The 12,574-nt window shown below is 40.3% G+C and overlaps 1 protein-coding gene across 3 annotated transcripts in view; it reads left to right on the forward strand.

Annotated features, from left to right (window-relative positions):
- Nucleotides 1-12,574, forward strand: part of LAMA2 (laminin subunit alpha 2) — a 546,302-nt gene that overhangs the window by 136,992 nt on the left and 396,736 nt on the right. For all 3 annotated transcript variants that reach the window (XM_077162869.1, XM_077162870.1, XM_077162871.1), the window contains exon 3: nucleotides 4,666-4,778. In XM_077162869.1, the coding sequence (XP_077018984.1) occupies nucleotides 4,666-4,778 (113 nt within the window). The remainder of the gene's footprint in view (nucleotides 1-4,665; nucleotides 4,779-12,574) is intronic.

The raw sequence follows: 12,574 nt of genomic DNA on the forward strand, positions 1-12,574 counted from the left end.
AGCTTGAGTTCAAGAACTACACTGTCACTTCCACCTCAGAGCTCCATCCTCAGGGCCTCTTGTGCCTGGGAGAAAGCAGCCCAGGCTTACAGTTTCACCCGGTTTTCACATCGAGGTAAAAAGTGAATACAATGTTTTTGTTTAGCAAGATGCACATGAAGTATACTTAGTAGCTCCTCGTTTTCTTTGTTTGCGTTGTTTTAAATTTATCACAGCCCAGATGTATTTTATGTGATTATTATTTTTTCTTTACCAGCTCCATTACATTTCAAAGCCCTGTTCTGACACTAGAAATTTAGAAAGCAACCACATAGGATAATAAATCTGGAAGGTTTGCACTGAGTTTCCATATAAAGAAATTAAACTTGAACTTCCTGACTGTTAATAGATTATTCATCTCAATTAAAACTAGCAGTTTGCAAGATTTACTTCAATAATTTCCTGTCAGTCTTCGGTTGCATTTAGCCCTTGGGTTGACTTGCACAGCTCTCCCTGCTGAGGATGTTATAAGCTTCTATCTCTACTTGAATAAGGGAAATATGCCAACAATTAATCAGTATTTGCTAATTAATTTTGATTAAACTTTCATAATGGGGATTATGGTTAATTGTTGATTCATCTCCCAATCCTCCTTTTCGTGACTAATTCTCATATCAGTTTGACCTGAAGTGGCAGATAAAAAAATTTCCAATTAGACAGCTTCTCTCACAGTTACCTAAGAGCCGTATTGGATTTCAAAATATGGCTGTTTCTGTGTTTTCCTCTCACACATTAAACCCTAGGTCTGTGAAGAAGATTTAGGAGGATGTTTGGGGAGGGTTTGCTGTGATATTTATTTTATTAGAATCAGTGCCAGTGATATTTCATTTATGGCACCAATTCCTAACATACCGATTTCAGTAGCACCCACTCACACCACCAGAGGCATTTATCTGATATTTAGTTATGCTTCTGATATTTGCTGTCATTATAAAGACCTAACACCTTCCCTACCTTCAACAGAACAATTTAACTAGTGATAATTATTAAATATATTCAGCAGTATTTACTTTCTATTAATGAGATAGGATGCTTCACTTCAATGGATTGCTAATGGGATAAGACTTGGTACAAAACAAAGTTCATTTGCTGTTTAGTTGCATTCAATAATTCACCAATAAAAATGGAATATTTTTAACCTGTCCTATATTCTTTATCATTAATATTTTTATTAGAGAAGTTGTGGGTCTACGGAACAACTGTGCATAAAATACTGGATTCCCACACACTGCCCCATCACCACCACTTGCTTTGGTGTGGAAAATTTGTTGCAATTGATGTTAACACTTCTTTTGTAATTCTACTATTTTTTTTAAAACAGTAGTTACATTTGCTACCATTGATGAAAGATTATTAAGGTAGTACTATAACTATTGTCCATACGTTACATGAGGGTATTTTCCCCCGTATTCCCTACCTGATATTTGTTTTCCATGTATGCTGTATTACTCATCTACCCATACATCAGATAAAGGGAGTGCCAGTCACGAGGAGTTTACAATCACTCAGGTCACACGTGGTGGTTGTACAATCATTATCAAAGATCATGATAGAAGTGCTTCCTTCTAGCTATTCTCATATGCTAGAAACTTAAGTATCTATATAATGAATCAGTAGTTATAATCATTTGTTAAATTCTAACTTCGCAGTTACACCTCCTCCCTCTCATTTGATCGTTCTCTCAATCTTCAGGGATATCTGGGCAATGACCGCTGTTCTAGTTTGCTAGCTGCAGGGATGCAACACACCAGAGATGGATTGGCTTTTAATAAAAGGGGATTTATTTTGTTAGTTCTTCAGAGGAAAGGCAGCTAACTTTCCACTGAGGTTCTTTCTTACGTGGAAGGCACAGGATGGTCTCTGCTGGTCTTCTCTCCAGGCCCCTGGGTTCCAACAACTTTCCCCAGGGTGAGTTCTTTCTGCATCTCCAAAGGCCTGGGCTGAGCTGCGAGTGCTGAAATGAGGAATGCCGAGCTGCTTAGCTGTGCTATGTTGCGCTCTCTCATTTAAGCACCAGCCAATTAAGTCAATCATCACTCATTGCAGCAGACACGCCTCCTAGCTGACTGCAGATGTAATTAGCAACAGATGAGGTTCACGTACCATTGGCTTATGTCCGCAGCAACAAGACTAGGTATGCTCACCTGGCCAAGTTGACAACTGACTCTACCACAGTGACTTCATGGGGTAGAGAGATGCGGCTGGTTGATGCACTTGGAGAGGCTGGTACCTCTGGGTTTCAGTGCTTATCTGGCATAGAAACCATCTGGAGGCCTTAAGTTTCTCAAAAAATAAGCTTACTAAGTGAAATGCTTATAGAATCTTAGAATTCAGGGTTTTCAGGACTGCCCTTTATACTTTTATTACTATAAGTAAATCAAAGCCAAAAGCCTTATTTTCATCTAAATCAGTTATAGCAGACTCTACTACTAATAATATTAGTATGTAATCATAAGTATCACAATCTGAAAATAGCAAATTTAGTGAATATTCAGTTTTTACTAATTTTTTTTCTTTTGAAGATGTTTTCTATCAGATTGCTACTATACCAAGGACCTAACTTTGCTTGACTTTATTTTTAAATTAAGTGCAATATTTTGTCTGAGATTCAGAATAGTGGGCATTTTGAACAGAAGTACCATTTAGTTCATGTACGTGCATCATAATAATAATAATTTGAATTTTAATAGTTGCAATGTTCCTAAAATTACCCTGGGATTCAGAAGTTCCCATCCAAGGTGCTTTTACTGGTCCATTCCAATTTTTGGTGTGAAAATAAATTGAATACATTTTTTTAAAAATTGCCCTTCATTTTGATATTTCTTTTTAAGTTTTGTTGACTTTTGAATGACTTTTATTTTATAAAATAATACTGATGTTATATTAAATGGCAGCAAAATACATAGGAGATTGCTATCATTTGTAATTTGCATGTTTTCACTTGGAAAAATAAAACCCAGGAATGCCTCTGTCAGTTCCTGGAATCTCTCTATCATTTAAAACACTTTTTCACCTTCTTCTGAAATCTAGAAAGCACCCCTCTAAGCAGAGTTTTATTATTCCTATTTCAAAGGTGGCACGGAGAGTTGAAGTGGCTGCCCATGGTAAGGACTAAGTGACGGGGCTCCTCACATTCCAGCCCTTCATTTTCCAAATATTATCCTGCCTCATCACCTACTTTTATTGGAATAAATTAAAATGTAGGCTGTTGAGTGCTGGCAGTGGTTCCTTGCAGTGATGTGACTTGTTCACGGTTTGAGATATTCCTGCAATTTGCAAAAGGACTGTGTTCTGACCTGAAAGGTTATTTATATTCTAACCCATTCATTTGAAATATCTTCCCAGAGGATTAGTGTTATAAATGTTCCCCAGACTGATATCCCCTATATTTAATCTATAAGGAACAGAAGAGTACAGAAAAGCGAACTTCTCACTCTGTTTACGTGTCGGCAGGAAAATATGCTGACCTCAAAGCGAGATGTAGGGACTTGCCCTTACTGTAGCCTTGGGACTAGAAGTGGGGTCATCTCCAACCTCCCCGCCCCAGCCGGCCTCAGGGGGGTGGTTGAGCTGGGGTGTGTAGAGGAGGAGAAAAGGAATAGAACTCGTGTTTCCTGGCAAGTGAGAAGCAAAGATGCCAGGCAAGGACCACTAGCTGGGAACCAGAAGGGAGCGAGGCCTTCGACAGCACAGGGCTGATGGCTGCCGTTCTCAGACACGTGGAGTTCAATTGGAGAAGATGAGGAATGCGTGAGGATTGCACAAAGAAGGCAGGGAGCCAGCGGAAAGGAGCCTGAGATGGCAGTGATGGTCCCCTCTCCACTTTCTGTCTCTAGTCGCCTTTTTAATTCTCATGGTGGGTCCCGTCCTCACCCACCTGGAGTCAAGGGGAGCCATTCGCCCCCGCCTGGGTGGCAGGGTGGAGCTGCGTCTGCCGCCCACGCCTGGCTCGTCATTATGGCCCAGACTTCCCTGAGACTGAGAATTACTGATGACGGAGACGGGCAGGTGCTGGGTGGGAGGTTTAAGGTACTTTCACTGTATTTTTAAATAGCAGTGGAAAGTTGGCAAGTTAAAGGCTTACTGCGAGGAGCCTCATAGAATGGATCTGACAGCATTTTATATTAAAACCACATACGTATTGGATTGCCCAAGCCTTGGTAATAATGAATGTGTCAGAAGGGCAAATCTTCAAGTATCTTTCAACCATAATTCAGGGTTTTATGTTTCTGTTTACAAAGTCGATGGCAATCAGAACTGCCTCAAACTGTAGAGGTTTTGCTTCTTCGAATGATTGACACATCAATTCAATTTCAATATTATTTTTTCACACTTTATTTCTGTGGTTATCTTTAAAGTCACCCACTTGGGCCAGCATACTGGACAGCTTCTTCTCTGTGAGCCTTCACAGTGAACCATTTTCCACTACCAAAAAAAAAAATGACATCCAATAAACTCTGGATGGTGCGAATTGTTTTCTTCAATTATTTTATTGTTTTCATGTTGTACATCCATTTGATGGCTGTTTTAATCTCGTTTTGACTTTTTTTTTTTATAAAGAACTAGCTGTAAATTTAGTTAATTGATCTTTTCTCTTCCTTTCACATGCTGCTGTGGATTTGATAGAGAGACACCCGATTACAAATGCTATCGATGGAAAGAACACCTGGTGGCAGAGTCCCAGTATTAAGAATGGAATTGAATACCACTATGTGACAATCACACTAGATTTACAGCAGGTATAGTGCCTCTTTCTTATCATTTTCTACTGTTGAAATTGTGTCTTGGATTTTCTTTGTTTGGTTAATAGTTCTTGGGTAGCACTTGTTTAGTTAGAAGAAAGGGTACTTTATCTCCTCACCCTCCGTTATTTGCTTGTGAATACAGTGAACAAAGGGGGCTATTTATTTGGTGTATTGTCATTTAAAACTATTTGGCATTTATTTCTAGCGCATAACTAAAATCCACATGAAAGGTTTAGTACTGAATTAGGAATTGACTCAGTTTTGACTCATTAGAGTTAATGATTTAAACATGGATCAAAAAAAATTCACATAAGGGAAATAGGATAGTGTCCTTAAAAAAACACAACATTCTTAAAAGAATACAGTACTCCCAGTCTGCTGGTGGTGTGGGTGCTTAAAGGTTTTGGATAACAAGGCTCTTGAGTAAATTGCCTCAATTAATGAGAGTTGAGCCAGCTGTGCTAGTTGATTCTTAAATTAAACTGGGCCACTAAGTCAGGTAACAAGCCTAGTGGCCGCTACAGCTGGTGCTGGGAGTTCCAGTTTGTTCTGCATCGGCTTGAGCTGCTTCTGCCCAGAATATTGAGGTCAGGCTGAAGTCGTGCCTCAGGAGTGAGCCCTCACCCAGCTACTTCAGCTGCAAATAGGAGGGGATCTGGAAAAAAGGTTCCCCTAGTGTATTAGTTAGGGTTCTCTAGAGAAACAGAATCAACAGGGAACACTTGCAAATATAAAATTTATAAGTGTCTCATGTGACCGTGGGAATGCAGAGTCCAAAATCCGCAGGGCAGGCTGTGAAGTGACAATTCCGATGGAGGGTCTGGACCAACTCCACAGGAGAGGCTCACCAGCCGAAGCAGGAAGAGTCTGTCTCTTCTGAACCCTCCCTAAAAGACTTCCAGTGATCAGATTAAGCATCACTCATTGCAGAAGACACTCCCCTTTGACTGATTACAAATGGAATCAGCTGTGGATGCAGCTGACATGATCATGACTTAATCCTATGAAATGTCCTCATTGCAACAGACAGTCCAGCACTTGCCCAACCGGACAAACAGGTCCCACCACCTGGCCAAGGTGACACATGAACCTGACCATGGCCCCTGTTTTGCTGTTATTCCAAATACAAAGGCTTTTCCAGTTGCTCGGAGGCTGAACCTGGGATGTGGCCTGAGACAGCCCCTCGCTCTCTGGCATCAGCAGAGGGAGCCCCCCAGCACTTCTCCCTGGCCACGGGGACGCAGAGCAGGGTGGTGTGGGGTTAGTGCGGCGTGTGCTGCAGGAGGCCATGTTTCCTCAGGTGACCGCTGTGTGGGGGCCAGTCACCTTCTCCCAGGGCCAGCCAGGCTGCAGGCGTCCCCTCACTGGATGCTGTGCCCACCTCCTTCCTCGGAGTTCCACTCCTCCCTCAGGGTCGGGCACGCCATAGCAGGGGATGCTCAGACCTGAGACCAGAAAGGCTGGAAGACACCCCTTCCTCCCGCCTTGGGCCCCCAGCACCTGAGCAGCCGCGGTGCAGGGTGCTGTAGCTAAATCACCGGTGGCATGGACTCCTTCTGCCAGGCTTGGTGCACAGCCGCTGAGATCAGCCCTGAATTGATAGAACTTCTCGGAGCCCGATCCAGGGATGGCGACGGTGGTAACTCATGTCCTAGGTCAGTTCCTTCCTGGGCATGAGTTTCCTGGGGGTACAAGCCTCAAACGGGGCCTCACCCCCTTCCTAATGAGCACGTGTCCTTTATCACTCACAGTTGCCCTCTCCCTTCCAGGTAATCCCTGGAAGCCCACCCCAAGCAGGAAAGAATTGGCTGTCAGTAAGGAGGGGGTCAGCGAACGGGGGTGCTTGATTGCTCTGGATTACTCTCCACGTCTTCTTTTAGACCATACCTGGACACAGAGGGTCGGTTACTACTATGATTTGCACCAATCACTTACATTACTCTTTGAGTCTAACCACAATATTGTCTTACTTGTTAACAAACATAGCAGCTTTTTTTCCTTTTTAATATACAACTGGATGGGGCAATCACAAGTTTTTACTTAAGCATTCCTACGCAACCTACCTATCATTAATTCAGCAAATCACAGAGTTCACAGGGAAGCCTCTATCTAAATGAAGCCATTTATATCTCTTCTAAGAGATGTAAATTTACTTTGCATCCCTACTCATCTGTTTTCACATGGTCTCTTAAGGGTCATGTGAATTTGTTTCTCCTGTTTTCTCAGCCTTTCATTTAGTTTAGTAGCCTTAAGATTGGTGAATACTTCTAAGTTGACTTTTAAAAATCAGTCTTTACTATATGTGGTAGAGCTGTGTTTATGACCCAGATTTCCCTGACTCCAATCTGGAACAGACCATGTGAGCATGATAGAGTAGAGGCATCCTAGAGTCACATCCCAGACGGCTCCCTCTCATATCCTTCTCTACCTTCAGCCCTCCTATTCCCTGAAAGTGAACTAACCGTGGGTTCAAGGGAAGGAGGCAAAGGTAATGCACAAAATGGAAGAAACCCTTATCTCCAGTTGATTTAAGATTTTAATTTAGCCAATGACTTTAATGGTGTAAAAGTGAAGGAAGTTTTGTAATCAGGTTTTATGATGGAATTCTTCAGATTTCACAGCCTTTGGAGTAATGAACTGTGGAGCTTATTCATAGCACATACTCCTACTTGGTTAAGGAGGAAAGCTGCAAGAAGGCGTGTTTCAGCACATTGTCGACAGAGAATGAGGACATCCTAAGTATTTCATTGCCTTCCCATCATGATCCTATAGGGCAGCGAGTATTATTGCCCCTGATTAACAGTTGAAGAGCGCTGAGACCGAGAGGTGAAGTGCCTTGGCCCACGCTACACAGCTTACTGATGGCAGAGCTGGGAATCTCAACCTGAATAGTCAAATCCAGTCTCCAAACTCTTAGCCACTAGCCCCAGTATTTCCTGAATAGGGATCTGAAGCCTTAGCCTGGGGAGCACATGAGAATTTTTTGTGTTTATTTTTAAGGGGTCCATGCATTGTCCAGGTTCAGGAAACCTCACAGTGTGTTCTCCTGGCTTCTGTAATGCAGAGGGGCTAGAGCTCTGCTTCTAGTGTGCCCTGGGATGCCTGTGTCACATGCATGACTTCTGTCTCTCACCTACATCCAGAAGGACTAACACTGTGTGTTCAACACTATATGAACGCCATCCGAGGGGGGGAAAGGGCAGCGGTTACAGTGAATAGGTGAATACCAAACCATCGACTCAGCAGGAAGTTTGACCATTTATCTTGTCTCCTTTTTATTTTGAGATGTATGACTTCCAGTAAGTACCAGTATTTGTGTTGATATAGACTTGGCTTCTCTGTGAAACGCCTTAAATAAACTACGATGTATGTATATAAGCAGCAACCATTGGATTTCCTTTATTAAATCATTACAGATTACACTGGGAAATTTCTTCTACATTTAACATTCAAGATAAGTACTGGAAAAGATGTAACAATTTATTTAGAAGAAAGTTGCAACTTATAAGTGTATTGTTTTAGAGTTTTATTATTAAGGGATTATTAAATTTTCCCAGTTCTGCTATTTACTCACAGCATATCTGGAGCAAATGACTTAATTGTGCTGTGCCCTGACTTCAAGATTAGCAAAATAAATATTATAATATCATGGCAAGAAATTTGAAATAATGATAATAGCACTATAACAACTAAACTCCATCTGGCAATTATGGTTATTATGAAGACCTCGTATCAGAATAGATTTGGAGAGGAGCTTAACTATTTCCAGTAATAAGTATGTAAAAAACCCAGTATGCCAGCAAATAAAATATACAGTAATTTAAAAAACAATAATAGGGACTTGAAAGTTGATGGGGTGTCTTGAACACTCCATTTTAGATCCTTTCCAGCCAGATTTTCGCACAGTATGACACCTGACCTCATTTTTATGATTTAAAAAATCTGGCCGCTTTCTCAGTCGTTTCTTTCAGTTTGTTTAGGGAGAGAGCTGATTGGCAGAGGGACAGCTTTTATTGTTCTTATTATTGGAGACATTGTCAGCTAACAGAAGAATCACGCAGAAAACAGAGTTCCCACGTACTCCGGCTGCGCGGTTCTCCCTGCCATTTGCACTTTGCATCCTGTGGTTCCTTTGTTATGTTTGTTGAAGGAATATTATTATGATTGTATTATTAACTAGCGTCCATGGTTAGGGTTCACTGTGTGTATGGTTCAGTCCAATGTCTGTTTTTTATTTTTATTATAGTTATATGTCTATATATAACTTAAAATTGAGAGGCAGCTTTTTAGTAGACTTTGTTAATATATACTGAGGTCCTGGGCTCCCCTGGGCACTCAAGGTTCGCCTTGTCTGGGTTTGCCTGAGCTGCCATCACAGGTGCCACAGACTGGCTGGGGGCTGACCGAAGTTTATTGCCTCTGGTTGTGGGGGGGCTGCCTCTGGGGTCGCTGGAGCTTGGCTGGGGGTCAGTCCCGGGCTGCGGCACCTCCTCCCTCCGCTCCCGGGTTCCCACTGGCCTCCTGCGTTCTGGCTCCTTCCTGCACCCTTCTCTTCATAAGGCTCCCCGTAATGGGATTAAGATGTACTCTCATTTAGTTGGCCACACCTTAATGAAAATGACATGTTCAACAGGGTCACTGTGAAAAGCCCAGGAGTGTGGATTAAGATTAAGATTAAGATTAAGGATTTGGTGATGCACTGCTAGGCCTTGTCTACTATAGCACAATATCAATATAATCATCACTCTTTACCAGCTTTACATTTAAAAATTTTTTTAAATAACACTGATTCGAGTGGGATCTGTGGTTAATTAGTAAGTGTGTTCCCCCTCTAAATGAATTTGTGCTGACCTTTGAATCATTAATAAAGGGGACAACAAGTGTCGTTATCCACACTTTGCAGAGCATTAGTTCTAAGTGGCCTCCATGCATCTTGTTAGACTAAGTCCAATCCGGTGACTCCTCCGCTGGCAGCCCTAAGGCCGCCTGCTCTGGGCAGGAAGCCACACCAGGGGCCACGCGCCGGACACCTCCACACCGGGCGCCGCTTCTCTCCTGCTGCTGTGCCCTCCTAACTCCTGTGTGTCCCTAGCACACCCAGGCTGGCGCTGCTTCAGGGCCTTTGCATCTGCTGCCCCTTCTGCAAGGAATGATTTCCCCCTCCTTTGGGTTTTTATTTTATTTACCCCCAACTTACTTGAGTTTGCAACCCCTCTCCACTTCCTAACCTACCTCCCACCTTTTTTTATTCCTCCATAGAATATAACACCATCTCACTTAATATATTATTTTACTTATTTATGCTATATGTTGTTTGTCTTCCCTTACTAAATGTGAATTTCATGAAAGTTGAGCTAGTGTCTGCTTTTTAAAAAAATTGTCACATTCTGCCCACTTAGAACAGTGTCAACATATAGGAGACCCTCAATTAATATTTATTGCATGATTGAATGAATAGACAATGCAAATCATCAATTCATAATTTGAGAGCCTGGTTAAAGCTGGAAATTGAACAAAAGGTTAAAAATCCTCACTGTTCTGTTTCTCACGATAAAATACACTGTGCATTTTTAAAATGTATGGAATACCCTTTAAGTCTCTGGATGAATACCAGTAAGTAAGTTTTCTCTCTAATCTTCTTTCTAAACATGTTCAATTTGGTCTACTAGTCAGTCTGTATGACTTCACCGCATATGCAGCTTTATTGGTGGAAAAAAGGGGTTTTAATCAATTTCATTCTTTTTTTTTTTATATGAGAGAAGTCTGGGGCTATAACTATTTTTTACTTGATGTTATATATTTTTTCCTCGGGGTGGGGGATGTAGGAATAAAAAAGGGGAAAGGAAGGCCATCGCCATGGTTTTTACACAACTGTGTTAGACATAGAATATCATGTATTTGAATATGCAATGCTGATAAAGTAAATTCTAGAATATCATGAAAATATAAATATTGTGAAGATACAAATCCTCCTTCAAATAGACTCAAGGTGACTGCCCTGGAAAATGCTTCTTCGAGCCAGGTGATAAAATAGAGAATTGCTTCTATAAAACCAAAGCCATAAAATATAAGGAAGCGATCTGTGAAAGATGTGTGGGAAAAGATCTATTAAGATGGTACCTAAATTAACTAAAAAATAAGAAGAAAAGAGGACAAAGAAAAAAGAAAAACAAGGAAAAGCTGAAGAAGGAAAGAAAAAAGAGGGAAAAAAAGGAAAAGGGAAGAAGAGAAACAAAGAAAAAATTAACTAATTCTATTCTGGAAGTCTGAACAGAACTGCCTAATGTAGACTAAATGGACAATTTTTCACAACTGTCTGATGCTTTCTACCCAAAAGTCAATGGTATTTCATTATTTTGTTGGACTCCATTTTTATTCTCAGAGTCTAAGTTTTGGCTTTATATGTATATATGTGTGTGTGTGTGTGTGTGTGTGTGTGTGTGTATACACACACACATTTTTTCCCTAGGAAATTGACTACAAAATTAAGTTATGAGATAGTGTGTATGCGCTAATTCATAAATAAGAGGGATTTTCAAGATTACTCCAAGTCTCTAAAGCACAAGCATGGCAAGGAAGATGCGAGTCAGGAGAAAGAGAAAGAAGGAGATAGGACACGTCTCCTTGTCTATTACTGAGAGTTCATTAACCCTAGAAAAATAAAATGTTGTCCCACTTTAGGTAATGTGTCCCACTCCATGCTCCTTTATTTTATTTGTAAAATAGAGCTCATATTATATGAGTTCTTTATTAAGAGCATTATTATAAGAATAAAGTGATACAAATAGTGAATGTCGAAACGATGCTGAGGAGAGAACAAATGGGTCGAGTTATAACTGGAACACTAGTGTAGTTATATTGGCCTTTTCAAAAACTTTATCTATTTCCCTACATTCTTGAATATATTGGCATAAAATTATTCGTAAACTCTTATTTCCTTTTTGATGTAGAAACAATCTCTAATGATGTCCTCTTTTTTATTCAAGATATGACTTTTTTTTTCTTGACAACTTAGTAGTTTTTTTAAAAATCATTTTTTTGGTCTTTCCAAATTGTCAGCTTTTGGTTTGGTTGATTTTCTTTACTATGAGATTGTTATTTTACATTGAATTCTGATTTTATGTATTATTCTATTTTTGCTTCTACTCTGAGATTTTTATTACCATAATTTTTCTAGCTTCTTGAAATTGATACTTAGATAATATATTTTTCAGCCTTTCTTACATATTTGCTCTACATATGACTTGAACTATATCTTACAAGTTTGATAGGGTGAATTTTTATTGTCATTTATTTTAAAATATTTTAAACTTTCCATTACAATTCCATTACAATTCCTCTAGATTATTTAGCAATGAAATGCTCAATTTTCATAATATTAAGTATTTTTCTCATTATCACTTTTTTTGGTTATTTTTCTCTCCCTTAATTCTCCTGTGGTCAATATAGTTTGATAGTATTTTGAGACCTTCTTTTCATCCAGCATCTGGTAAAGAACATTTGTGTACATGAGAAGAATGTCGGGGATCTTCACTGGGTGACTTGATATTTAGCTTTCTGTCTTCCACAGTGGTTGAAACATTGCACATCCCCACCAGCAGTGAATCTGTATTCCAGTTTCTCCACATCCTCTCCAGCATTTGCAGTGCCTGTTTGTTTTGTGCCAGCCATTCTTATAGGTGTAAGATATCTTGTTGTAGTTTTGATTAGCATTTCCCTAACAGCTAATGAAGATGAGGTTTTTTTCCATGTACTTTGTAGCCATTTGTATCTCCTCTTTGGAAAGATGT

The sequence above is a fragment of the Tamandua tetradactyla genome, chromosome 5 (assembly GCF_023851605.1).
Source record: "Tamandua tetradactyla isolate mTamTet1 chromosome 5, mTamTet1.pri, whole genome shotgun sequence".
Classification (NCBI taxonomy): domain Eukaryota; kingdom Metazoa; phylum Chordata; class Mammalia; order Pilosa; family Myrmecophagidae; genus Tamandua; species Tamandua tetradactyla.